General features: G+C 36.1%; 1 protein-coding gene and 1 long non-coding RNA gene across 2 annotated transcripts in view; one reads left to right on the top strand and one right to left on the bottom strand.

The window, feature by feature from the left end:
* Positions 1 to 6,441: 6,441 nt before the first annotated feature.
* Positions 6,442 to 26,300, bottom strand: part of TRPC6 (transient receptor potential cation channel subfamily C member 6) — an 80,030-nt gene continuing 60,171 nt past the window's right edge. The window contains exons 5-12 of the mRNA XM_068181446.1: positions 25,183 to 25,396; positions 23,187 to 23,414; positions 21,164 to 21,428; positions 20,146 to 20,341; positions 18,614 to 18,817; positions 12,532 to 12,615; positions 10,036 to 10,111; positions 6,442 to 9,264 (exon numbers count right to left, since the gene is read on the bottom strand). Coding sequence (XP_068037547.1) covers positions 9,113 to 9,264; positions 10,036 to 10,111; positions 12,532 to 12,615; positions 18,614 to 18,817; positions 20,146 to 20,341; positions 21,164 to 21,428; positions 23,187 to 23,414; positions 25,183 to 25,396 — 1,419 coding nt within the window. The 3' untranslated portion in view covers positions 6,442 to 9,112. The remainder of the gene's footprint in view (positions 9,265 to 10,035; positions 10,112 to 12,531; positions 12,616 to 18,613; positions 18,818 to 20,145; positions 20,342 to 21,163; positions 21,429 to 23,186; positions 23,415 to 25,182; positions 25,397 to 26,300) is intronic.
* Positions 15,891 to 25,397, top strand: LOC137469075 (uncharacterized). The gene is made up of 2 exons (XR_010996332.1): positions 15,891 to 16,115; positions 25,276 to 25,397. It is a non-coding gene; the product is annotated as an uncharacterized lncRNA (long non-coding RNA).

The raw sequence follows: 26,300 nt of genomic DNA, 5'->3' as shown, positions 1-26,300 counted from the left end.
CTGCAACCTGCTGAAGGGGATTTATCTATATTACAGTTGTTTACAGCCATTTCTAGTGCTGGAGATAACTTCTCCCAGCAGAAACTGGGCTTTTAGGGTCTGTTTGTAATACTCAAATCCTTGTATAATGTAAATAAGAAATGAGTGAATGTAAATAAGAAATGAGTGAAGACAGTGGTTCTGACTTACAGAATTTGGTTTGCTCAGACAAGTGCATTTCTTTTGTGTTTCTTCCTGGTTTTGTAGAAACATTTCTGAAAACCTGATGCACTAAATTCAATTAGTCATACCTTAATAAATATACTGCACAAAGATAGGTAGTTTATATTATAATCATTACTGAATCAATTCATCTATTTCCTAATTATTAATTCAAACTCTGGCCACAGTATAGAGTTTATGTTTGCCAAGGCACTGCTCTGGGACAGTGTTGTTTTCAAGCTCACTTTGGAAGTATTATTAAGAAAAAGAGTAGAAGGGATGTGGAAATACAGTTGGAAAATAAAATGTTGTTAAAATATTTGCTTTATTGGAAAGAGGATGATACTTCACATATTTACATAGCCAGTTAAGACATTTACAGGGGTGGACTTAGCAGATGGTAGAGTTTAATGGGACTACTGCAGACAGTGAGTGTGCAGCAAGAAGGAATGTAGTTCTCACAGACTGAAGAAAATGTGATTGATATACTTCTGGGCTATAGCAAACCTTCTCTTTGATCCAGACAGTAGTTGTATTTATTTTGTATAGCACTACCAAAAAAAAAAAAAAAAAAAAAAAAAAAAAAAAAAAAAATTCTTGCAACTCAGCTAAGTTGAAAGTTGCCAGTGTTTTATTTTCCTGTTGTCCACAGGGGGACACCCCCTACCATTAGGCAGCTTTTTGTCAAGGAAGTAATTATGTGTTTAACTCTCCTGACACATCTCACAGACCATAAACCTCAGGAGTTGCTAGAAGCTGTTTTTCAGACAGTCATTGCTACTTCAGTTCTATTGGAACTATTTTTAGATTTTGGTTTAGACTTTGTGGGCCTAGAAACTATCAATAGTCACTGAACTTTCTCATTTGAGATTCCAGGCTGGTTCTTGCTGGGCTCTGGGAGCCTACCCGCAGTCCTGCAGGGACTTCACTGTAACTCAATCCCCATTGTTACAGTTCCCTCTTGTTCCCCCTTTCCTACCAAGTCCCCTGAACTAAGAAACACCTGAGGTTTCATTTGAAGATTAACTTCCCCAGGATGTTTTCACCTTTGCTATTAGACAGAATTTACTTTAGACAAGCAACTACAGGTCTGTATCACACAGAAAAGGGCGCACACAGATATTTTTCAGTCCCATTATAAAGTTAATTAAAATTGTTTAGGTGTACAGCAAGGAAAATTCACTCTAAGTCACTGAAATGGATTAATTTGAGAGTCTGCAAAGTTTGGAGTAACAGCTCTTCTACAATGTATCCTGTAAATGCAAAAACAATTTACCTGTCAGAAATTCCAGGTTCTCTTTGCTATAGTCTGTTTAAAAAGATGAATGTCTAATACCATCTGTCATCTTCTGATCTGCATCCTGGGGTCTGCAGGTACACAGACAGCTTTACCTTTTGCTGCATCAACTGATGGCATTCATCGTGCATAGAGGAATTCCAGGATGACAAACTCTTGGCTAGGAGCTGTTGGCTATGCTAGAACACCACCATAAAATTTATAGACATTGAAAATGATGACTTGAAATATATTTATTTTAGTTAAAGTTGAATTCCTGCCTAAACCAACTATGTAAACCAATAAACCTAAAAATAAATGGGCAACCTTAATAATTTACTATTCAAAAGAAGTGTTAGATGAAAGGAAGAGATAAGTAAGCAGAAACAGTTTATTGGGAGGCATGTATATAGCAACCTTGCAGTTCCTAAGACTGCTGCCAAATTTTTCAAGTTTGTTTGGTTTTTTTTTTCCCAGAAGAACTAGAATTATTTGTACCAGAGCTACTGCAGTACACTGACCGCTGTTCTGCAGCTTGGGTACTCATCTCTGCATAAAATCAACCAAAAGAAACACATGCATTTGAAGTAATTTTAAGCAAGGCTGACAACAGGAGCATCTGTTAAACAAATTTCCATTCTTTTCAATTATGTATAACTTTATTGGCCTATCAAGCTCCTAAGGCCTATCAAGCTCCTAAGGTAACCCTTAAGGACTGTGGCATGCCACCATCCTATGAGATGATGTTCAAGCAGAGAGGTGAGGATACCTCACTGGGATAATCAACATGGATCGTGTTCCCAAAACAATCTCTTTCATATTAAATTTTGGCTGGTGATTAGAAAATTCACCTGCATTACATAAAAATATCTCAGTGTTTGCCTAATGAAACAGTTGAATTTGAGGTTTAATGAATAATAATTCTGCAAGCTGTTAAATCTACTGGAACTACTGGATTTTATAATGTAAAGACAAGTGTTATGGGGGTTAATTTGTAATATTCACAATTACCTAAAATCTGAGTCTTACAAAAGTACTCTGTTTGAAGCTGTGAAAACTTCTGCAGAGAAGAGCACTTGGCATATTTTTATGTGCAATTGCCAGCAATTCTTGTTAGCTCAACACTCCATGGAGACCTCATTGCTGACCCAATAAGGGATTTACACTTTCTCAAGATCCTGAACTACAGTAGCGTGGGCCAAGGTTGTGCCTCCATTTAAAGCAAATATATACCTCTGAAACAACATTCAGAATTTTCAGAGACTAGGAGGGGAGCCTAGATGTTTTACTGTAATGTGTGCTGTGGATATTTAATCAGAAGGGACAAAAATTGCAGACACATGGAACATTCATGAGTGAATACAGGCTAACTTGCAACATTAGAAGACCCATAGGCACTTTCGTAATGATTTTGTCTTTATTTCTTTCCAGACTGATACTGAGAAATATTTCTTGGTATAGCCTAAAAATGTTTTTTAACACGTTTGATGGCACTAGGTCAGTGGCCTCCTGTAGGGTAAGACAGAAGCCTCTGCTGAAGGATTACAGCCACTGATATTGTTGTACCAGGCAGTTTAGTTTCCTCAATTAAAGTGCGATGTCCGCTTCAGAGGGAAGTAACTCACAGAATTCTAAAATTATGCTGACAGACTGAAGCATGAAGTTATCTCTAGAAGAAACATTTTCTTTTCAGAAACAGAATCAACATGTCAGGAGAGACCATATGTGCTCTAGCACAGCCACATAAAGTAGTCTTGAATCTTTTACTGCCAACATGATTTGATAGCAACCTGATATTGTACCTCATCTTCAGTTCACCAGAAAGATTTGCCCATGCTGTATGTATTTTAAAAAATTCACTGTGTCAGTGATACTTCTCCATTCAAAAGTGAGGATGTTGTGACCCAGCTGCAGAGCCTCAGTTTACCATTAGGAGATGGGGGGACTGAATAAATTGGGCTACAGACAGGACAGACTCAGTGAATGTCTCAACTAGAACTTTTAGAACAGCAGTTCTAAAGAACAAACCCATAGCAGTGCCTTTTGCAGTGAAGACATTAACTCATGAAATCCCGTGGGCTTTCTCTATTGAAGTTGATTAATCATTGGAGTTCAGCTAAAGTTACACAAAATCTTCATTGAAAACAATAAAATACTCTCTTTGAGAAAGAACTGAAGTTTTCTCTTCATTACTTCATCAAATTACTTATTTGAGCATGTTGACATCAATTAGTGTAATTTTCTCCTGGCATAAATGAAGAAGCTGAAGAACAGAGACTTGAGCTGGTTTAACAAGGGTCATAGGAAAATACATTTATTTGTATTTGACAGTGAGTAGGTTTTGCCTACTAACAAAAAGTTTTTGGACTGTTTTTCACTTTATTTATGCCCTTTGCCCCTTGCAAACTTACTAGAATATGCTTGTTTATAAAGCACAATTAAATATCAGAATAGTATAAAAGTGTTCATATATAAAAGGGCATAAAAATATTGCAATTAACATTGACAATGATTTATCTGATGCATTTTACTTTGCATACAAAAGGAACTGATCTTCTTTAATTACTTTGATTGGAGTTCCATTGATTAAAGGAGCAAAGTGTAAATGTCAAGGAGCTAAATCACAGAATATTCAAAAGCTTTAAACAAAACCAAATACTACTAAAATAGTAATATTTTCTCCTTGGACAGAGAAAGCACTGAAAATTTGTACTTTTTCATCCCTACTGCACTGTCATATGGTGACAAGATGGTAACAAGAACAGAAAGAGGAACAGGAAACTTGGCTTTTTTGCAAAATTTGAAACAAGAGTATAAATGAAATATTTTGAGGTACTCATGGCAACCAGGGAACAAGAGAACAAATGAAATATTTTGAGGTTACTCATACACCAGGGAAGAATAGTGCAGGGGATTCCCTGACCTTCTAAGAGCATGGAGCTTAAGGAAACACCTCAGTCTTGATTAACTTCTCTTGATATGAGCTTCTGAAGCACAAGTAGTTTTCCAAGCAAAAACTTTGTGAATTCTATTTTCCACAGCCAAATTAAAATTTAAGCAGGAACATAAGTACTTAGATAGATTATTCACACCAGGCAGTTTCTAACAAATTTTAAAAAGCGTTAAATATTTACATGAAAAACTAGCAGTTTACACTATAAGGACAATTTCTTCTGTTCTGCAAATGAGTACAGTTTCAGATTATGTGGGTTTTAATGTATTAATTATAATGTTCAGATAGAAATTTCAAGCCTGAGGGAAATCTCTAAGAAGCAAATGCAAGATTTTGTTGTACTAAACTGCATTTTGGGACACAGAAGTAATGAGAACATGTTCTTAGTAAATTACAGGATACAGCTGCTATAGCTGAAGTACTGCCAGGATCAAGCTATGTATTTTAAGCTTTGAAAACATATTACTGAATGTATATGCTCACCCCAATGTACTAAAACATAAGATATAAACTTCCCTTTATCATAAAGGTCCTGGTTTGTCAACAAGAATTGAGTTGCCATGTGCTCTGTAACAGAGTTTTCCTCATGTTAGATAGATTTGGTTAATGTGTGCTCTTGTTTATGCTGACCCACAGCAACATTAATGAAGAAGGAAAAATGAAATATTGGTGCAGAGTAAAGAAGAACCTTACTCATCCATCATCCCTGGGGGATGGGCTAGATTCTTGGGAAGGCAAGTTAGATCCTGCCCCTCTCAGTGACTGTCCTCATCTGTTCAAGCCCTTCCAATGAGATGATCATTTGTGGTGGCTCATGGCTGCAGTGTTCATGAGCTGCAGTGCTGATTTCTGACAAGCTGGGACTTCTCACATTTCAATAGAAATGTTTCTAACAGCTACTGTGGCTTCTTCTGAGTAACAGGAGATAAATGGTCACTTCTACTATATGAATCATCTGGGATACTTGACTACCTTAAGACGACACAAAATCATGCCTTTGACCATTTCTATTCACTGAATACAAAGAAAGACTAGGCAAACTCAGTTGCATAAGTCTTCATGGCTGTCATGTAAAATCAGATGAATCTGTAGATGCCACTTCTAAAACCAGTAGCATTCATTGGCTTGGCCTGTCAGTGCTCTAAAATATAGTGTAATGCAGCAGATTTTTACCTGGAATGTCAGAACTTTCATTTGAAATCCTGTAGCTTGTTCTCAGCATCTGTCACTGTAAATCTTGGGTACCTTAGTCTTGCATTGCATGATTGGTCTCTAATAAAATTTCCAGTCCTCCATGATGTATAAAGCTTTTTCTCAATATTTAGATGTGAATCTGTTTCATCCAGAACAGTGTGAGAAAACCTTGGACAGACATTGATTTGGGGATTTTCTTACTTCATTGTCTTGTCTTCAGAAGTTCTCAAGTCCTTCCATACCTTTTAGTGAAATACATTTGGGTGAACAGAAAGGAGATTCTTCAAGGGATGATGAAGCCTACTGACAATATTTCATAATTCAAGTTTAAGAAATACTCAAGGGAAAAAACATATAGAAAGGCAATACTTCATAGTAGGTCTGGTTTAGATGTGGAAGCTGCTGCTACAGAAACAGAATTGCTGAGCTCAAGTAATTAACAAGGTTTAAAGAAAAAAATAAGTAGGTAGCATGACTATCTTGTTATCCTAATAATTCAACAAAAAATGTGGAAATGCTTCCTCATCAAATTATTGTTTTATTAGAAACCAAAAGGAGAACTACGTAAGGTGAAAATTATCTGTTACTGCAGATATCCAGAAACATCTAGCATCAGACACAGTCAGAGGAGACAAAATACTTGGCCTTGAGTCTAATTAAGTATGAAAAGACTTCTTTGAAATGTTTTTTTAATAATAGTGTTGTAAGGAAATGAAAGTTTTTTACCATATCAGTCTTCCAAGCAGGAGCAGTCAAAGGTTTCCAGTGAAATACCAAAATGTTCATACAATGGATCACAAAGGCATTTTTAGTCTGGTACATTTAATTTTTTTTTAATCAGGATAATATATTTGGTATTGTGCTCTTTTTAAATACTACATTGCTTGTCACACTACATTTGGCAATAGACCGCTTCAAATATATTTAACAAATTGTTCCATGAGTAATAACATATAAAATAGCTTCAATGATTAAAAAAATCCATATGTATTTTCGTCATGAAATACAATATATACATTACGATCTTATAGTTTTAAGGTACATCAAATTTTTGGGTTTAAACAAATTCACAGTGTACATTTCATCTCTGTAATAAAAATCTTCACTTTAAAAGTGCCTGGAGCTCAAACTGTGTATATGTATTTCATCTCTCTGGGTTTATGGAGAATGAGGGTTTACCATCAATGAGCACTACATCAGATCCAAATTGTGTATTCCAATGATCAAAAATTAAGACTTCTGATTACTGAAAGTGAACACTGACTGTGCCTGTTACCTTTGATCCTGATCAACAGATTTTCTGAAGAGCTTCTCTCTCTCAGATGGAAGATGTGCTTTGAGCAGCATGACCTCTAACACAGCCCTTCAGTGGAGCTGAATGAACTGCCCACTATTTCAGAAAACTAGGTCCAAAATAATCAGGTGGAACTTCAATTTAGAGGCCAGTCCTGGCCAAGTGAGATGGCCAGGAACCATCCAGGAGCCAAAACACAGTGAAGTTACCATCACACTGCCTTCCAGCCTAAGGTCACACCAGTTGCCTGTGCTCTACTACCTTTGAATCCTCACTTTCCTCCTTCTCCCTCAGAGGAAGAAGCCCTAGAAGTTTCTAAACCCTGAAGCTCTAAACCCTGAGTTTCTACACCTGAGGCTCACAGGACACACATTGTTCCCCATACTCCATTTGTGGCTAAACTTCCGTGTCAAGCACTTCCTCCAAAGCATGACAAACACTCACCAGGCAAGCTGACCTCAGTCCCCTACCTCCACCTGTCTCCAAGTGATTTCAAAACCCATTCTAATATATGGGGTTTTTTCCCTGAAAATACACAGTGATTCCATCAAGAATTTTTAAAAAAGAACTATCAATAAATCCATCTGGAAACTAATCTAGACCCAATAAAAAAATCTCCAGCCTAAAAGGGAAAGGCAGAAACATTCTAATACATTCCACAGTAAATAAGTTTCACAAAGCTAATTTTAAAGCAATTACTGGCAAGCCTTTTTAAGTCTTGTTTCATACAAGTCTTTTACAGGTGTGCCATACACCTTGATCCCATATTATAATTTTTCACAGCCCTTTCACAAATCTCAAAAAAGCTTAAAGAGAAGCAGAGATGCCCAATGTAATGTGTGTTTATAACACTTCCAGAATTAGTGACTGTCCAAAGAGAGAAACACAAATTACTGTATTTAGCAAGGGAAAAAATACATGGAATTTATCCTGTTTATATCTGGAAAGACAGAAACCAGCTGACTGTCTTGCATGGACACTGTTATACAACGAACAGCCAGACAGAGCATGGGATAGCTCATCTGCAGTTTAACAGAAAAAGGCTTTTAACTATTGCAGTGGGCAGGGTGAAAGTTTTGTTGGAGCTTTCCTTACCACATGGAGTGAAAATTCTTCATTAAAAGAGTCCTATAGTATACATCACAAGAGCTGAGCTGTGACCGGTGGAAAAAAGGAGGGATGCAAATCCACAGAAGATGAGATTTCATTATTTTCTGCACCCAGATTGTTTTTGTTCGCTATCCATATGTCTGAAGAAAATTTAATCATTTAAACAGGTTTAACATAGAGAAACATGGTCTCCCATGTATGACATTCCCAGAATTCAAAGAGAGTTTTGCACCACATTTTAGTATTTTACACCTCAAATAAAAATGTTTAATTCAGACCCCTAATCTGCAGTTTGAGAGGTTCAGTTCAAGATATAAAAGCTGGAGAACTTGAGAATCCTGAAACAGACTGGAACATCAAGGGTTAATTATGTTGGACTAAAGAAGGTTTTCTTCCAGCCTCAGAAATAGTTTTCCAGTAAACTTGGTGAAAAATATTTCTTTCTTAATGCACTGACTCCCACTGGAACCTAGGTATCTCGCAGGATAGTCCAGTGCTGACAGAGATCAGTATGGGAAAGTACAACACAGTGCTCTGAGTGTCCTGATATCTACCTCTATATGGAAATGTTCAGAAGTTTATTTTAATATCCTACACATTATTAAGAAAGGCAGTTAGCTTTTTTTTTGCTATTTGGGAATGCTGGAAAAAATTAAATAGCTTTTGATACATGTATGTATATACAAGCCTGGATTTTTCTCTTGTGCTTCACTAAAATATATGCAAGAATGCTTACAAAAGGAAATTTGCAAAAAATAAACAGTTAACATAGGAAAGTTTAGATCTATGCTTTCAATCTTTTGTGACTGAGCTTACCAAGATTCCACTGGAATTCTAGACAGTAAATTGAGTACTTAAATTATCTCAGATCAACTATTCTTCAGCAGGTAAAGAATAAATATCTTTACTGAAGTGATACAGCCTCCCTACTGTAGACCTAGAGGATTTGCCACTGTGTTTTTTCAATAAAGAATTGGAATGATTTAATTTCTGAATATTTTTAAGAAATGTGAGCTAGACTTGAGGAAAACAGAAATATGGCTATAAGTGAACTGTTAACATTCTGTTGCATATCTTATTTTGGTTATCTCTTGCTTTCTTCTTCCTTAGAGTCAAGTGACAGTTTTTCCCCAAGTTTCCTTATAAGTTCTGCCAGATCTTCAGAATTCTGGGATTTTTCCTCAAGGAGTTCATACCGGAGACTTGAGATGTCCTGTTTAATTTCCTTCAATTCACCTGTAACAGATTTTAAAAGATCACAATATTAAGAAACAAAAGAAAAAACAGCATATCCAAATATCTCACAATTATGTTTTTTTTCCTGTATTTCTTTGTTGAAACAGAAAAAGTAGATATTCTGCTGCCCACTGGTGAATCATAGGATTGTCTGAGTTGGAAGGGACCCACAATGACCATTGAGTCCAGCTTTAAGTGAATGGTCCACACAGGGATTAAACCCAAAACCTTGATGTTATTAGCATCATGCTCTGACCAGCTGACCTAACCTCAGTGGAATGGTGTCTTGGGGATAGGAATATGAAGATGCAGTTCAGGAATCAAACAAAACTGAAGGCAAAATTGTGAGAGACCACGAGTTCACAAAAGTCACGTATCAATTTGATGGAAGATGCTGTTCTGCTGCAAGAGAGATTACTTAATAATTTAGGTTGGAAAAGACCTCTAAAATCACTGAATCCAGTCATTAATCCAGCAGTCTCCAGCCCACCAGATCTTTAAGGAACTAGATGACCTTTAAGGGCCCTTCCAAACCAAATGATTCTATGATTCTATTATTACTAGATGTAGCAACATATTTTAATGCTTGTCAGATCAGTGATGATAGTTTCTGATGGGAGAGAAGAGACAGAAATCCCATCTCCTCTTCAATAGCATGTTAATTTTACCTCTTGCACTTGTAAACATGTGAAGTGGATTAAGTATTTTGGAAATATATAATCACTTTGTTTTGATTCTTTGATGAAACATACAATTCATCAACATACTCACCTTCGTTGACTTCATCACTTTCCTTATCTATCTGAGCTTTCAACACATATCTTTTAATAAGACGCTTCATTATTTTCTGCAGAGAAAAAAGAAAGAAAGGAAAAAGGAGTTTTCTTAGTTGGACTAGTATTGATATGACATTTCAAAGTAAGAGCTCTTGTCCTGATTTCAGCTGGGACAGAGTTCATTTTCCTCTTCATAGCTGGTACAGTGTGAGTTTTGGGTTTAGTATGAGAATAGCGTTGATAACACACTGGTGTTTTAGTTGTTGCTGAGCAGTGATTACCCAAAGGCAAGGACTTTTCAATGCCTCATGCTCTGCTGCTGAGCAGGTGCACAGGAAGCTGGGAGGGAGAATGGTTGGGAGAGCTGAACCCAGCTGGCCAGAGGAATATTTCATACTATAGAGTATCATGCTCAGTATAGAAGCTGGGGGAGGCTTGGCCTTGAGGGGTGATCACTGCTCCTCTATCTCTCCTTTCATTACTACTGCTACTACTATTTTTTTTTTTTTTTTTTTTTTTTTAGTTAGTGAAGTATTATTATCTCAACTCACAAGTTTTACCTTCTATGATTCTCCTCCTCATCCCATGCACTTGGAAGGGGCAGTGTGGGGGCGGTGAGTAAGCAACTGTGTGGTACTTAGTTGACAGATGGGGTTAAATTATGACACCTCTTTTTTTACCTTCTGTTGCATTCAGATACTACAGTGTAGAACTTGACAGGTAAAAGAAATTGAATGTAAAAATCTCTGCTTTCATTTACAGGTGATATTTAACCTTTATGATTCTGCATATACTTTAAAGTTAGAGAACTAAAGACAATCTTATGAATGGTATAATTCATAATCCTTTACCTACTACTGGAGCCTGTGAGAACTATTAATACAGTTGCATCTTTGACCTCCAAGTAGGTGAAGCCATCTGGCCTTTATTGCTACCCAAATATGATAATGACCCTGCTATGCAGTGCTAGTTGCTAAACCCTTTTGTTGTTAGTTTATTTGAACCTATTTTGATATATTTGCTAAGTTATGTTTTCCCAGTGTAGGGCTTGCATAGAGAAAATGGGATCCAAAATTCGAAGTCATTTAAGTGTCTCAGCTGGGACTCATCTAACCAAAGACTGATACTTTCTAAGGTAAATATACATATCTGTCATCTTTATTTCCTTCTATGGATACAATGAGCAAACCTGAGAGCACAGTTCATCTGAGACAACTAAAACTGATCAAATTGCTCATACCACGAGAATGACCAACCTCTCTGCTAATAATAAGGGGAATCTAGGCCAGCAAATTTATTGTAAATTTTACCTTTCCAGGAAAAAATGAATTCTGACCCTGATTCTCCCAACAGTTCAAAAATTACTTAAAAAAGAACAAGGTATCCAAGTATTTTTTAGGATTTTTATTTCTGCCTTTGGGATTAATATTTTCATAGGGTGTCGTTCATGACAACACAATACCTTTTCTTTTCCATTTTAAGATATGAAACATTCATGGATTTATATGTCTGCTTTTGTCTCCACAATAATAGAGCTGACCAGAGCTGGTTTTGAGGTGAGTCATCCCAGATTAGTGGTCCCAGGCCATCACTACAGTCACGCTTGCAAGGCCAGCAGCTGTACTGTTTATTATAACAATCCAAGAATGTTTCAAATACAAAGTCACACTACATGTTTATGGGGTAGATTATTAATCTTAGTACCTATCCCTGCATTATAATGAAATTGGCTGTGAAAAAGTGAGAGAGTTTTTGGAACAGACTCCTGTAGATACTGCATAACATAAAAATGGAGCGGAGCTACCCTGCCCAAGGGAAAATCTCTATTTCTGTCTTATGGTCAATAAAGTATACTCATTTTCTGTACTCTTTTTAATTCAATTTATCTTTTTATATTGCCCAGGCAGATCTTCCTTATTCCTTTCTACCCACTTTGTAGTATTACATGAAGGAAAGAAGCAGTCTCTGGACCAGAATAGCTGAGATGTATGTGGACTGTGCTGGGTCTCTTTATACTTAACTGCACAAAGGCTCATTGCAGTTGTTTAGGAGGCAAAGAAAAAACAGAGTTCATTGACAGGATTAAGGCTGACAGATACTTGTAGTGCTTGAGGCATTTGTATGTAGAGGTGTGCCACAGTAAGCTGATCTCCTTCAGCAAATGGAATGGAAAGATTTTGGGTTTATTTTTGGATTTCTCCATTCACATTGCGCAGTTGAGGACTCAACTCTAAAATTAAAAACAATTTTCTAAAGCACATAAATACATTGCACTATAAGGGTATCATTTAAGAAACAAAGAGGAGAGAAAAAAAACCCTCAAAATTGTACTGCAAATACCTAAGCCATTTCATTTTTTTCTGATATATACAAGGTCTGTGTATTTATTCTTGACTCCTGTTGCTTAGTATACGTTCAAAACTGCCCTCATGCCATCAGTCTGCTGGTTCTACTACTTCTTGATTTTATTTAAAAATAAACTGCTTTTTACCTGATATTGTCTTGGAGGATTGTTTAAACTGTTTAAGTGGATTTCATCTGAGCTTCTTATACTCGATTGCTTCCTCTGACCAAGCTGAAACAGAAACATTATTTATAGTACAAAATAAATAGAAGATCAATAGGTATATCTCATGTATATATCCTATGACAGAAAACCTAATGTTTTCAGCACAAAATGGTGAACTGGGACTCATGCTGAATGACTGGGCTGCAGTAAGAGTGAACAGAAACTGCAAAAACAAATGGTATTACTTTAGATAAAGAGTGGGGCCAGTTCAACAAGTAGCAGTGCAAGAAATATAAATAATGATGGATCTGGATGAGGAATAAGTGGGACTGTCACTAAAAATTCAGTTCTCTGAAATGATACCTGGTCTAACAAAAAAAATACTGTTTCAAAGGACAGAACTATCTGTGAATTGTCTCAGATCCTGTGGGATCATTCAGTACTTCCATTTAATCTCTCTATGTTGTGTCCTAATATATCGAACATCTAGTGATAAGCAGACTGGGGCACTTTGAAGCGTATTAAATACTCTGTGGGATATGCTGGGATATCATTTGCTGGGGGCAAAAAAGGGGCAGGATTCAATGCTTACATAGCTGTACACTGGGAATAATTTAAATACTATTAGATTTTGTTTAGTATTCAATGGAATCACAGAATGGTTTGTGTTGGAAGGGGCATCTAAAAACAGGTAGTGCAATGCCTGGAAGGGACACCTTCTATTAGATCAGGCTTGTATTTTGATACAAAAATTAATTATATCCATTGGTAAAAGATATTCATTAGTAATTGATATAAAGTGTACACTGAATTTGGGAATTTTTTTTGTTCTTTAGAAAGATTCACAAATCTATTTGCCCACACTTAAAAAAAACCAAATTGGTCAATTCAGACTATGTTTATTTGACAAAGCAAAAGTAATGATAAAAGAGCATAAAACATATAAAACAATTAATATTTCTCTTATCTATTAACCTACATGTGGATGGAAATGAATGCTGTATAAAAAGGACAAGTCACTATTTTTTTGTGCTTGAATAAAGCTACTTCAGATAGTTTAAATATATATTAGAAAATATAATATTATCAAAATGTTTTAACTTAAACTAGGTATCTGATTTATAATAAAAAATAATGGCTACTGAGTTACACAATCACTATGTAATCACTATGTTTTCCAGGATTTTAGAACTAATTATACTCTATCTTGGGCCTCATCTATAATACTAGGTTAAAAGAGGAAAACAATCTTCCTGATATATCAGCTCCTGGATTTCTCATGCACCATTTTTGGAAATAATACAGTAGAATAAGAGTAAGAGTACGCTTCCTCTGCAGCAGCAGAGGGAAGTTGCCTTGGGTATTTACTATGTAATTTATTACATATTTTAAAAGCAATGTGTCATTCTGGTTACCAGTTTCAAACTTATGTTCCATTGTTTCACCTCAAAAGTTAATCCACTGCTCAATTACTGTTTGATTTTCACTTGAAATAGCAAAATTGGTAATATGTGGCGAGATGAATTATGACACTGCAAACTTGTAAAACCAGGCTCACTGTAACACCTTTATCTTAATCTTCACCCTCCAGCACATTTTTTAAGATAAAAATGTAGTTTTAGTTAGCTACAGAGTGAACCTTGAAAGCTGGCAGGTAAATCATGTGTGTGTAACTTCATTAGATCTTCTTACGTGGAAGGACACAAGATCCACTGTAAATAGCTGAATGACCACTTGGTGGCAGAGACTGCCAAGATTTCATTATAATATCTAAAAACATTTTTAAACTCTCTTTAAGCTCTCTTTAAATTCTCTTTAAGCTTCCTGCCTATGGCTTTTTTCTTTCTCCAAAATTAGTACTAGAGTACACTCAGGCAGTCACATTGGTGACTGACCTAGAATCCGTATTTTTAAGCTAACATTTATTGAATATGAGTAACCAGAGGGGAAATTATGCAAACTGAATAAAACAATGATATAAATCCCAACCAAAATAACTCTTCTTCTAGAGTGTGGGGTGAAATATGAAATGCAGGATATATGGATCACTGCTGTTTGAAAACACTTTCATCTTTAAACTTGCCTCTCATTTCATTGTTATCTTATATCATTTAAAATACAATGCAATCAGAATAGTAATGAAATTATTGTAGCTGTTTTCTTTAGCACTTTATTGATGTCTTAAATCAGAAGCTGCTGTCAACCTGCAATTCCAAAAAATTGTGCTTGGATCAAAAAGGAGGGTTTCCAGAAAGTGACTCAGTTTGTGCTCCTAAAATCAGACGTCACTTGTGAAAATTTCAGAAATACTGTTTTACAATAGGGAAGTTAAAGTTAACATATTTTTCTTGTTTGAGTGAGGGCCTAAAGCTGCTTCAATAAATAGTTGTCCCTTACTTCTTTTCTGAAGGGCCATGTTTAATGAACAAAATTTAAATATATTATCTCTCACTACTGATTTTCAGCTCAGGAAGATGAACAAGTTCTATGACACTTGAACAATACATTTTCTCAATCCCAAGGCAATTTTAAAATTTAGAACAGTGGTCAAAGTAGGTTTTTTTTTAAAAAAAAACCTCTCCTTTTCCTTCATTTCTTTATTCCTTTTCATTGGTTTGAGTTTCTTACTCACTTGATGTTTAAAATGCCAGTTTTAGCCTGAAACAAGAAACCGATGGATTTTAATAAGCAGCCTGAAAGAAAACATCTTCACAGTCTTTAGTATTGTATTTATATATGTCTTAGGAAATTAATTTCTGGTGTACTATACTTTGAATGCAGCTATATAAATTACTTGCTGTTTAGCACTGACAGCATCTGGCTTTGTTTTCTGCTAGCAATAATCAGGGCAGAGCTGGATCTAGGAGTAGCATTTCCTTCCTTCTCACCCTAATGCTTGTCTTCCCACACACTCTAAAGCTGCTGCTGTTTTTGTACTGAGAAGATGCAGGCTCTGCAGCAGAACAACCCACAGGCTGGGACTGAATCAGTTAACTCCAGTGTGTGTTAACATTACTGGGCACTGCAATGCAATGCCCTCCATCAGTAAACTTTTACTGTCCCGCCAGGTAGGACTCACACCAGAACAACCTTCTATCTTCCTAGGCACAGTTTGGCAACTGGAATGGTTTGGAGACAAGAGGTTTCCTACTTTGTGAGGAAAACTACCTGAATAGGGGCAAGCCATTCCTGAATTGGCCTCAATATTCAGATAAGCTACCCATGTTATACTAGCACAAACACAGCCATCAAGTCTTGGGTATGGTCTTGCCAAATCTTTCCTTATCTTTCCACAGCTCATTTTATTTATAGTAGCTCCCTGCACAGGTAGCTCCTTGCTCAGCAGTCTTAGCAGCATCAACTTGCTCAGCACAAAGTGAATCAAAAGTCAAAATCCCAAAAGCCTGAGAGTGCCTTTGAAAAGATGCCATGAAAGCCTCAACAATAATGAATCATCAACAGTGGACCAAAAGGTAACACAAAACCACTTTAGCTATTTCTTGGAAGTGCACAGGATGACAATATCTCATAGATTCAGATAAATTCAGCATGTAGCAGCCCAAAAGGTAAGTAAAAATGTAATCGTCTGCCAGTATCTGCTGCAAAATCTGAGAAATTAATAAATATGACTCAGACACTTTATGTTTTTCAATGTAAAAGCTTTTTTTTTTTTCTTAATTTGATTAGCAGCTTTATAGCTGCTTTGGCTGGGGAGTAAGCACATTTCATTTAGGATTAGTTATACTAAAATCTGCACTGAGTGTAAAGCATTAATATTTGAAGACTTAAAATTACTTCAGGGTTAGGAAAAAATATGATAAACAATGTTTGCATTCCTACGGCTCTTTTTCAGAGGCACTGCTGTAAAAGCTGACAAGCCTGCTACTGTTTTATGTAGAACCGGTAATTATTACATTTTGCACCTTCCTAGAAACATGCTAGAAAACATGAATTGCTAGGTTTGAACAGAATGATGAAAATACATCTTCTTTCCTTAGTCTGTATAAATCTTATATACTTGTAAGTCGTATAAGTCTTATAAGCGTACCTGTTTTATGCGAACATAAATTTCATGCTAAAAAGTCATTAACACAAGCTTGTAACCTACTTATGTGCTTTTCAAATTCACAGAGTAAGTGAATTAGGAAAAGAACCATTTGTTGTTTTCCACCACCACTCAATTTTAAGTTTATATGCATCTCCTCAAATGCGCAATATTTTAGTGATGGCTTTATCACTCACAGAGGTTTTAAAATCAGGGTGCATGAGGCAGCTTGAAGAAAAGTTTTGCAAATGTCAGATTCATTAAAAACCTGAGCTAACGCATGTGTCATTTCTGTTAGGTCCTAAATATATTAGAATTAGATTTTCCAAATAAAATGAAGTGAGATCTGTGAAACACTAGAAAAATTACAGGTAATAGTGATCAGACACTTGAACTTAATAAAAATTTTGACTTTGATGACAATGTTTGTAATACCTATATTTGTTTTCATAAACTGTATAAACTTACCCAGAGGCACAAGATTTTTCCCTAAAAGTTAATTTTTTCCTTCTAGGATTATAAGAATTTTTTCTCTTTTACTCTTTTTCTCTTTTAATCTTCAACTATTAAGTGTGAAAAATGTGCTGGTCACATTGGTGACACAGAACCAACAGATGCATGTAAATTCTTTACTGTTCCCCAATCTAATGACTAATGGCTCTTGACTACAAATTCAAGAACTCTTAACCTTAAACAGGCCTCTGTTTAAGCCCATATCAATAAAGATCCTTCCACACTTAAATTTCCATTAAAAAAAATTTTTTTTAGCCACCATGAAAAATCCTTTCTTTTTTTTTTCCTGTATGTTAGCATATGCTCATCAGTCTACTCACTACATCTGATCAGCTGCCTTGCACGACTTTTCTTCCCTAACACGTTACAATAGTGCTAGAATAGTGCTAGTTTTTACATTTCAAATACCACCTAACATTCCATGTTTTTCTAAAGCAATTGAAATGATCTATACCAAGACAGTACAGGAAAAATATACTGACTACAAGCTAAGCAAGTCCAATGAATCAACTCAAGTGCTTTTTATTAAAGCTGTGTAAGTAAAGCAAGCAACAAACTATTTTACAATAAAAGCAAGGGGCATTTTCAGTGGAAGCAGAGACAGGCCACCAAGGGGGGACTTTGGAAACTGCCCAGGCATGTGAGGATGGTGTTAGGAAAGACAAAGTTTGCCTTAAACTGACATTTGCAAGGGCAGTAAGAACAATTGCTACAACAGCAATGTAAAGCAGAACAAGGAAAATGCAAGTCTATTGCTCAGTGGGGAAAGGGATTTAAGTGACAGCTGGATGAAGGTAAGAATGAGGGACTTGATGCTTTTTTACCCTCGGGCTTCATCAATCATCACTCAGGCCTCTGTGCTTAGTGAAGTAATTTGAGGAGACAAGAAGAACTTGACCCAGGCAAGTCCAGAGTACATCTGAGAGAGCAGATGCACCCCTTGTAAATATGCTATAATCTCTGAAAGACCACAGGTATTGGGAGAGTCCCCAAAAGCTGGAGAAAGGCAAATGTCAGATCCATCTTCAAAAAAGGTCAAAATTTTAATTCGAGAAACCCTGGGCCCCTCAACCTCCCTTCAGTAACTGACAAAATAATGGAATGAAAAATGAAACTTCTTGGAGCACATGTAAGAACAGATGATGACTGGAAAAAGCAGGTGTGTATTTATGAAAAGTAAAATCTGTCTGACCATCTAGATGGCATTCTGAGGTAATATGACTCACAAATAAGAGAAAAACAGGAGATGTCATTGGACCTGAACTACTTCAGCAGGAATTTTATCTATTCTATTCTATTCTATTCTATTCTATTCTATTCTATTCTATTCTATTCTATTCTATATTTCTATTCCATTCCATTCCATTCTCCCACATTAGTTACTGACTTCAGTATGAATTAAGTATGTTGGGAAAGTCATGAATAAAGCAGGGCAATAATAAAAATGAAGTTATAATTGGCTTTATCTTCTAAAATTATCAGTCAGCATATACAAGAAGAAATTACCTTATTCATCTCTGCATCTTCCTGAAAGCTTTTCTTTTGGCACAAAAATGGTTTAGAAATACATTTTTTAATTCTGATTAGGAGATACAGCAAAGATTTCGGGCTTGGCACTAAGTTGAAGGGTACTGGAAGTGTTCTCCCTTCTTCAAAGTAAGAAAACCAAAGTTTAGCCCTTGCAAATTTCCATTCTACATCAGCATCATCCTATAAAACAGAAACATAGCAGTTAAGACACTGTTAATACCACTTCAACTATTGAAGATGCTCTAGCTAACCTTTATGTGTGTTTTAAGTGTAATTGGATGAAGTAAATCTCAAACAGATCAAGATTTATCAAAACCAAAATTTCAATGAATGGAACCGTTCTTATTAATCCATTCAAAATAATGCAATTGCAGAAGAACAGAATGGATTTAATTTAAATATTGTTTATTCCAGAGTGAGTGCTAATAGTCTGCAATACAGGATCACAGTGACAGACTCTATTACTAGTCTATAGACTCTATTACTTTAAACATGGATTTAAAAAAGATGAGGTGATTCTTGCCTAATTCCTTCAATTTTCCAGAATATATGATTAAACCAGATATACTATCATCACCATAGTTTATGTTTATCATTTATGATCATCAAAACACTCACTTTATTTCCCCCTGTAAAGTTTAAGAGGGTGTTCTGCAGAAAGGACCGACATCAGGTCAAGGTCATGACTCAATATTGCTGTACCTCTTTTTAGAAGCTGTTTTGTCCAGTCCCTGTATTTTTAATGCTCCAAACCTGATAGATTTGCCCTGTGGCCACCTGATCCAGAAGAATGTTAGCATTCCTAGAGAATGTGTTGCTCTTGCTCTTGCTCTAGCTTGACAATGCCCCAGTCAGAGCCCAGAATGTGGGACCAAAGTGGAGTCAAACCTGAGTTTGATGCTTTGGTAAGAGCATCCTCTAGGAAAGTCTGGGATGGCCCAGCTCCTGGAGATCTGCTTACTTTTTTCCTAAACAGTGATAATGATTTAGCCCTCTGTTTTCCATGGAATGCAAAAGCTCATGCTGGATTTCAGTAGCCCTGCTGATTACTTTGCCAAGTAAAGTTTTGTTCACTGCAGAGGTCTAGAGCAACACTTGCTTCAGTGAAAGAACACAGGATGCTGGAGACCTGCCTGCAAGGTCAAGGCACGGATAAGAGAACATCCTTGCAGCAAGAAGAACACTTCTCAAGTAATTACAAATGAGGCAAATGAAAGATTCACAAAGTCACACCATGTAGCCCATACTCTTCAGAAACTTAACACAGTTCACCAGTAGTTTCTTATTCCAGTCTGGTTCTCACTACTGCAAGCACATGAAGCCAAGTAATTGCCAGGTATTTTATAATAAAAATTAACAGTGGAATTAATATTTTCTTCTAAAATATTCCAAAAGATTATGTGGTACTTGTCTTAAATCAGATGTCAACAATAAAATTTTCCAGGAGCCTGAGACAATTAGTTGAAACAGTAAATAGGGTGATATTTCATAATAAATGGACTTTTTACCTCAATTTCCTGGAATGAACTGTTGATCATTGCAATTAGCATGTTCAGTAAGACGATGACCATGGTAACATTGTAGACTCCATAAAGAACATAACCAATATTTTCAATAAATTTGTGTTTATAATTGATAACAACGGATTTAACTTCTGAGAGTCCAAATATAGCCCAGAACAATGTTTTGAAACTTTCTTCAACACTAAAAGGAGAAATTGGACACATGCAAATGTTATTGTAGAAAAGCTGTATATTCTTATTGTAGAAATTACCAGTTTTCATTTTATACAGTGTACAAACTTTTCCATTATGACAATGTTGAACTCCACCTCAATGCATAAAAGTAGACTGTCTAATTCCATGGGTACGTGGTGTTTCATAACACAGGATTGCTAACACTTAGGACTAACAATAAAATCATTTGATTCAGATCAGAGGTTTTAGGAATCATATATCCATCCTCAAAAGAATATTACAATGATTCACTTGTTAAATACTTTAATCTACATGCTACAAGCTTGCTGTTAATATGAAAATAAATTTTAAAAATAATTAACCTGTAAATACTTTATTTAAATTGCACCGTTAGTTCACTTACTGGGAACTATTCCATCATTAATATGACAGATATTCCAAAACTATGAAGAAGACAGGATATCTGATGGCAAATCATCGATTTCCAAAAAAATTAATCTTATGGACCATAATCTTCCAGCTGAGTTTTTACTACTCCACAATTCCAGGTAAAGTCATGGTGTAGAAATAGTGATTGTTTTTTTTCAGGTTAGTTAATTTAAATGCATGTATTTCCTCCTGATCAGTTTATAAATAAACATCAGTCCAAACCTCTGAGGTACTTTTTCCTATTTATCTCCATCTGTTTGAAGACTTGTTTTCTCTTGCTTTGATAAAGAGATCTCAGCTCCCCACATCCAAAAATATAGTAGCATTGCAAAGAACATTTAGTATTTTACCAAGTTATTGTTAAGAAAACAAAGGCTACAATTTGATCGGTTGTACTTACGTTGTGAACGCTTCATTTTGTTTTGCCCCCAGATAGTAGGAATAGAGATTAAACATGCCTATCATGAAAGCCACAAACACCATGATAAATATCACCATAAACTTGAAGATGTCTTTCACGGTTCTCCCAAGTGATATCTGCAGTGGTCCAAAGCTTTCATTAGCTGGTAAGATGTAGGCTATCCGCGAGAAACTTAACACCACTGCAATTGCATACAGCCCTTCAGAAATTATCTGAGGATCAGACGGATCCCAGTTTATTCTGGCTGAAAACAAAAGATGAGAATTCCTGTCAGTATAACTTGTGCTTATGTATAGGAGGTCTTTTTGGACCACCTGCTGCCAGTACTCTGCCTAATGTAGCCCAGGATACCACTGGCCTTCTTTGCTGCACAGGCCCATTGCTGGCTCATGTTCAACCTGCTGCCCATCACATTATGTTTGCTAACCTATGAAAAAACCTGGCATTAAATACTCACTATTAATATCATCCATACACAGATGCTCTTCAAGCAGACTTCAGTGTACATGCATACATGAAAAAATGCCTTAACTAGTTGCTTTTAGGACTCACGTGAAATTCATAACTTTCCAGGAAAATTCATAAGACCACAATTTAATGTGTTTCAGAATAGATACATTTTAATTGCTATGCTTTTCTGCTGTCTGGATAATGCAGAAATGCAATATTATCAGAAATAATATCTGAAGCACAGAATAGAGATAGAAACTGATGTAATTCAGTATCTAGATAAAAATATCTAATAATGGTAAGAGAGATGTGGTGATGTTGAGTGAACACAAGTCAACAGTGCTTTTCTTTTTTTTTTTTTTTTTTTTTTCCTCATTTGGGCAAAATACCTTCTAGGACTTCCCAAATATACCAAGCAAATTTCTTAATATTTTTATCTCTTACTGGTAAAGAAAGTGGATTGGAAAATATTAAAGAAATATAATAGAGTCTCTGAGCAATAAGATATAAAGGATACATTGGCTTTGCTGGCAAAGTAGGTTTAAGAACTTCCTTCATCTCATTGCGCAGCTCTCTCCCTGCAGTACAGTACATTCCATTCAAAGCTGCACCACCACAAACTGATTGCAGGACAGTATTGTGTAACTGAACAGACTAAAGTTATCTATAAAAAGGGTGGGTGACAGTGAATTTATTTTGATATTAGTTCATTTAAGTGACAACTAGAACAGTCTACAAGAGGATGTACAAACACAGCCAGGGGAAACTATTATCCAATAGTAGAATTATAGAATCTGCTGAGTCAGAAGGGACCCATGAGGATCATTGAGTCCAGCTTCTGGTCCTGCACAGCACTGTCCCCAGGAGTCACACCATGTGTCTGAGAGCTTTGTCCAAATGCTTCTTGAGCTCTGTCAGGCTGGTGCTGTGACCACTTCCCTGGGGAGCCTGTTCCAGTGCCCAACCACCCTCTGGGTAAAGAACCTTTTCCTGTTATCCAGCCTAAACCTCCCCTGACTCAGCTTCAGCCCATTCCCTCAGGTCCTGTCACTGGTCATCACAGAGCAGAGATCAGTGCCTGCCCCTCTTCTTCCCCTCACAAGGAAGCTGTAACTGCAGTGAGTTCTCCCCTCAGTTTACTCCCCTTCCAGGCTGAACACACCAAGTGACCTCAGCTGCTTCTCATATGACTTCCCCTCAAGGCCCTTCACCATAATCATTGCCCTCCTGTGGACACTCTCTAATATGTTAATGTCGTTTTTATATGGTGGCACCCAGAACTGCCCCCAGCACTGGAGGTGAGGCCACCCCAGTGCAGAGCAGAGCAGGACAATCCCCTCCCTTGCCCGGCCATGCTATGCCTGATGCCCCCCAGGACAGGGTTGGCCCTCCTGGCTGTCAGGGCACTGCTGGCTCATGTTCAACTTGCTATAAGGATAAGAAAGAGAAGCAGTGGGAATTTCTTCAGTACTACATTGTGAAATTATGGTATCGGAGACTTATTAAAAGAAAAACAGTCTGTTTTGGCCCAATAAGTGTGCAATCAACTCACCCAAGGTGTAGTATTTTATGTTGGGCTCCAGTGTTGGACTTGTCAGATCTTTCATATTTGCATCAACGATGTTCTGAGCTCTGGATGCATGCCAAAATGCCATAAACCTTGCTATAAATGATGCTGCAAAAATTGCTAACATTCCAAAATCAAGCATATTCCATAACTCAAACAGGTATTCCTTTGGACCTTGAGACCAAATTTCTTTACATTCAGACCATATCATACCTGTGTAAGACAGAACAGAGAAAACAGTGTGTTCTTTATTCTTCATGCTTGTTTTATATTTTTATTATCTATAGGACATGCTCTTTGTTGCAGTCAAACTCAAAACTATTTTGATCAGTGGGAGTTCAAACACAAAATGAAATCCTTGGACCTGCAAATTCATGTACATTCTGAGACTTCTTTCTCATCTGAGTAATAATAACAATCTTTCAGACTGGTTTTTCCTGTAAAACTACAAAAGCTTTCCAAGAGGGGAATGGGATGTGAGTGTTATCATCTGTTACAGACACAGGACAAGACGAGAAGAGCAGAAATGCTCTGACATGAACATATAGTGGTGGTAGAGCTAAAGCATAGCTCAGAATTTCTTATTTGCCATTACCCTGGGTACAGTCTCTCTTATATATGTGACAAATGCTCATGAAAGTAAGACTCAGACCTAATCCTTCTTCAATAGGACTAAGGTATCTGTTTGATTCCTAATTACTCTCCCTTAGTAATAAAATGAAAGTACATTATCAGCTTATGACAGCTTTTTTTATTGTGAAAATCCTTTTTTCTTTTCCAAGTAAAAATGATGTAATTATGAAGTACAATTCCAAAGAGTTAATAACTGAATGGAATAATGTCACTAATTTTTACACCTATCAAGTTGAAAGCACTTTTCAGGTAAGGACAATAATAATGTCAATTACAGTAGCTAAATTCAATGTCACATCTGTATGCATGAATCAATTTTTCATAAACTGTCATGCATGACACTGATACAAAAATAAATGAAATTAGCAAAGTAGAACTTCAAATTGAGAATTTATTATATACTTCTTTATTATCAGATGAAAATTTTTATGTTTATAGACTTTGGAAATCTAAGGGCTATATAATTCCTAAAATACAAAATTATAATAATTTATAAATAGCTTTACAATTAAATAAATAAATACTGCCAAGGTCTTTAAAAGCTAAAAGAATCAGTTGGTATACAAATTTCAATCACAGTCAGATCATAAAAGCAAAATACTTTATAGTACATAAGCTCTTGAATTGATAGCTTGAATTTAGCTCTCACTTTTTACTGACTTAACTAACAACCAGAACCCAGATCCTTGAAATATTTGGGCATCTAAACCGTACTGGACTAAAAGGAAGTAGACTTGTAAGTAAGAAACTGACTGCTAAAATATTTTGGAAGGTCTGCACTCAAGTTCTGATGCTGAAGAGTTCTACATCACCAAGCTGAATGGGTCAGCTCAGAGTACTGCTCATAGCACTCATTTCATTCCTGTTTTGGGATGAAAAAAATCTACCATCGAATCTTCAGGGACCTATATTCTTCTCTTTTGTCACTAATATTTTCAGTTAAACACTATTAGTTCTGCAGGAATGCTTGCAAAATAAGAGAATAAGAGACAATTGGACAAAAAATATTGGCTCATCATGTAAAAATCCTTCCTCTTGGAAGCTCACACTGGGACTCAACCATCCGAAAAACTGGTAGACACTTTGCGTTGATATTCGTAAAACTGAATTAATTAATATTAAGTTAATATAGATTTCACCTAAGTACTTAGTCTGCATGTTTGTGATCAACTAGACACATGAATCCTGCTGCCATCCAATAAAAAACACCATGCTCATGTGGGAATGCAGACAGCTGAATAAACTCCCTTCGTTGCAATTTTTACACAAAACATTAAAAGGAAAGGATTCAGTTGGGTTCAGCTTCACTTGTAATCATAGCAAGACAAATTGAAGCAAAAATTTTTACCTACTACCCAAGAAATAATAAGCATCTCCATCCACGAGAAACAGGATGTTTTCATCCTAAAAAGCTGTTTTACATTGTCTGTTGTTTCATTAGGTCGGAGTTTGGTGCCATCAAACCTGTCAGCTGCATTCATGACAAGCAGACCAAGAAAAATGGTGAAAGAGGCTGCATGGGCTACAAACTTCATAAATGGTCCACGCATTATCCTCCCCAGCTGCAACAGAGAGTAACAAACACAGGGATATAGCACTGACTGATTCAAAATAAAATGTATATAAAAAGAGCAGTAACACAGATAATCATATATTTCAATAATACAAAGAAACAAATATTTGAAAACATCTGTATACTATGATGCCCTGTTCAGAGTCATCTTTAAAAGTTTTTAATGATTTGCTGTTTTCAGAGGAATAATCATTCAGTTTCACTGTTAGGATATCAGCAATAGATTAACAGTGAAACTGAAATGAAAAGATATAAATTATACATTTTAACTCAGTGATTTGAAATAATACTTTAATTATTTTGTGGCATCCATGTCTATTCTAGATAATCAAGAGAAAAATCTATTAAAGTAGTTGAATTTCTTAATACTAGCCAGCTTCACTGTGAGGCAAGACAGAAAATAAGATTTTGATACAATTACTAAAAGCATTATCACTATGAGTGAATTATGAAGAAAAGAATCCCCTTTCCTGACTGATGTGATACTCAGTTTAGCACAGTTATTGTGCAGTTTCCCCAGCTTATTTTCTTTTTTAAAAAAGTCGTGACATCTCAAAAGGGTATATTTGTAGTTCTGTAGAGTCTTAATTTCCTCCTGACTTGTACAAAGGAAAAGTTCTCAGCTTTGTAATTACTATGAACAACTTAAAAAATGGTTTAGTGCAACACTTTAAAACCTGAGAGTTCCATACAAACTCACATGAGGTTGAACTTTTAGCAATTCTATATTTTTTAGAGTGCCTGTATTAATATTAATCTTAGCTTGTCCACCTAGTTGGCAACAGCAGAAAAGTACTTTTTAATTTTAGACTGATTGCATTTGTATATGACAAATAAATCACTGAAAAAAGAAAATAACAAGTAGGTAAGTCACTGCTACAGCAGAAAATCAA

Source organism: Anomalospiza imberbis, chromosome 2, assembly GCF_031753505.1.
Source record: "Anomalospiza imberbis isolate Cuckoo-Finch-1a 21T00152 chromosome 2, ASM3175350v1, whole genome shotgun sequence".
Classification (NCBI taxonomy): Eukaryota; Metazoa; Chordata; class Aves; order Passeriformes; family Viduidae; genus Anomalospiza; species Anomalospiza imberbis.
Note: the sequence above shows the minus strand (reverse complement) of the source record. Positions and strands in the feature narration are given on the sequence as shown.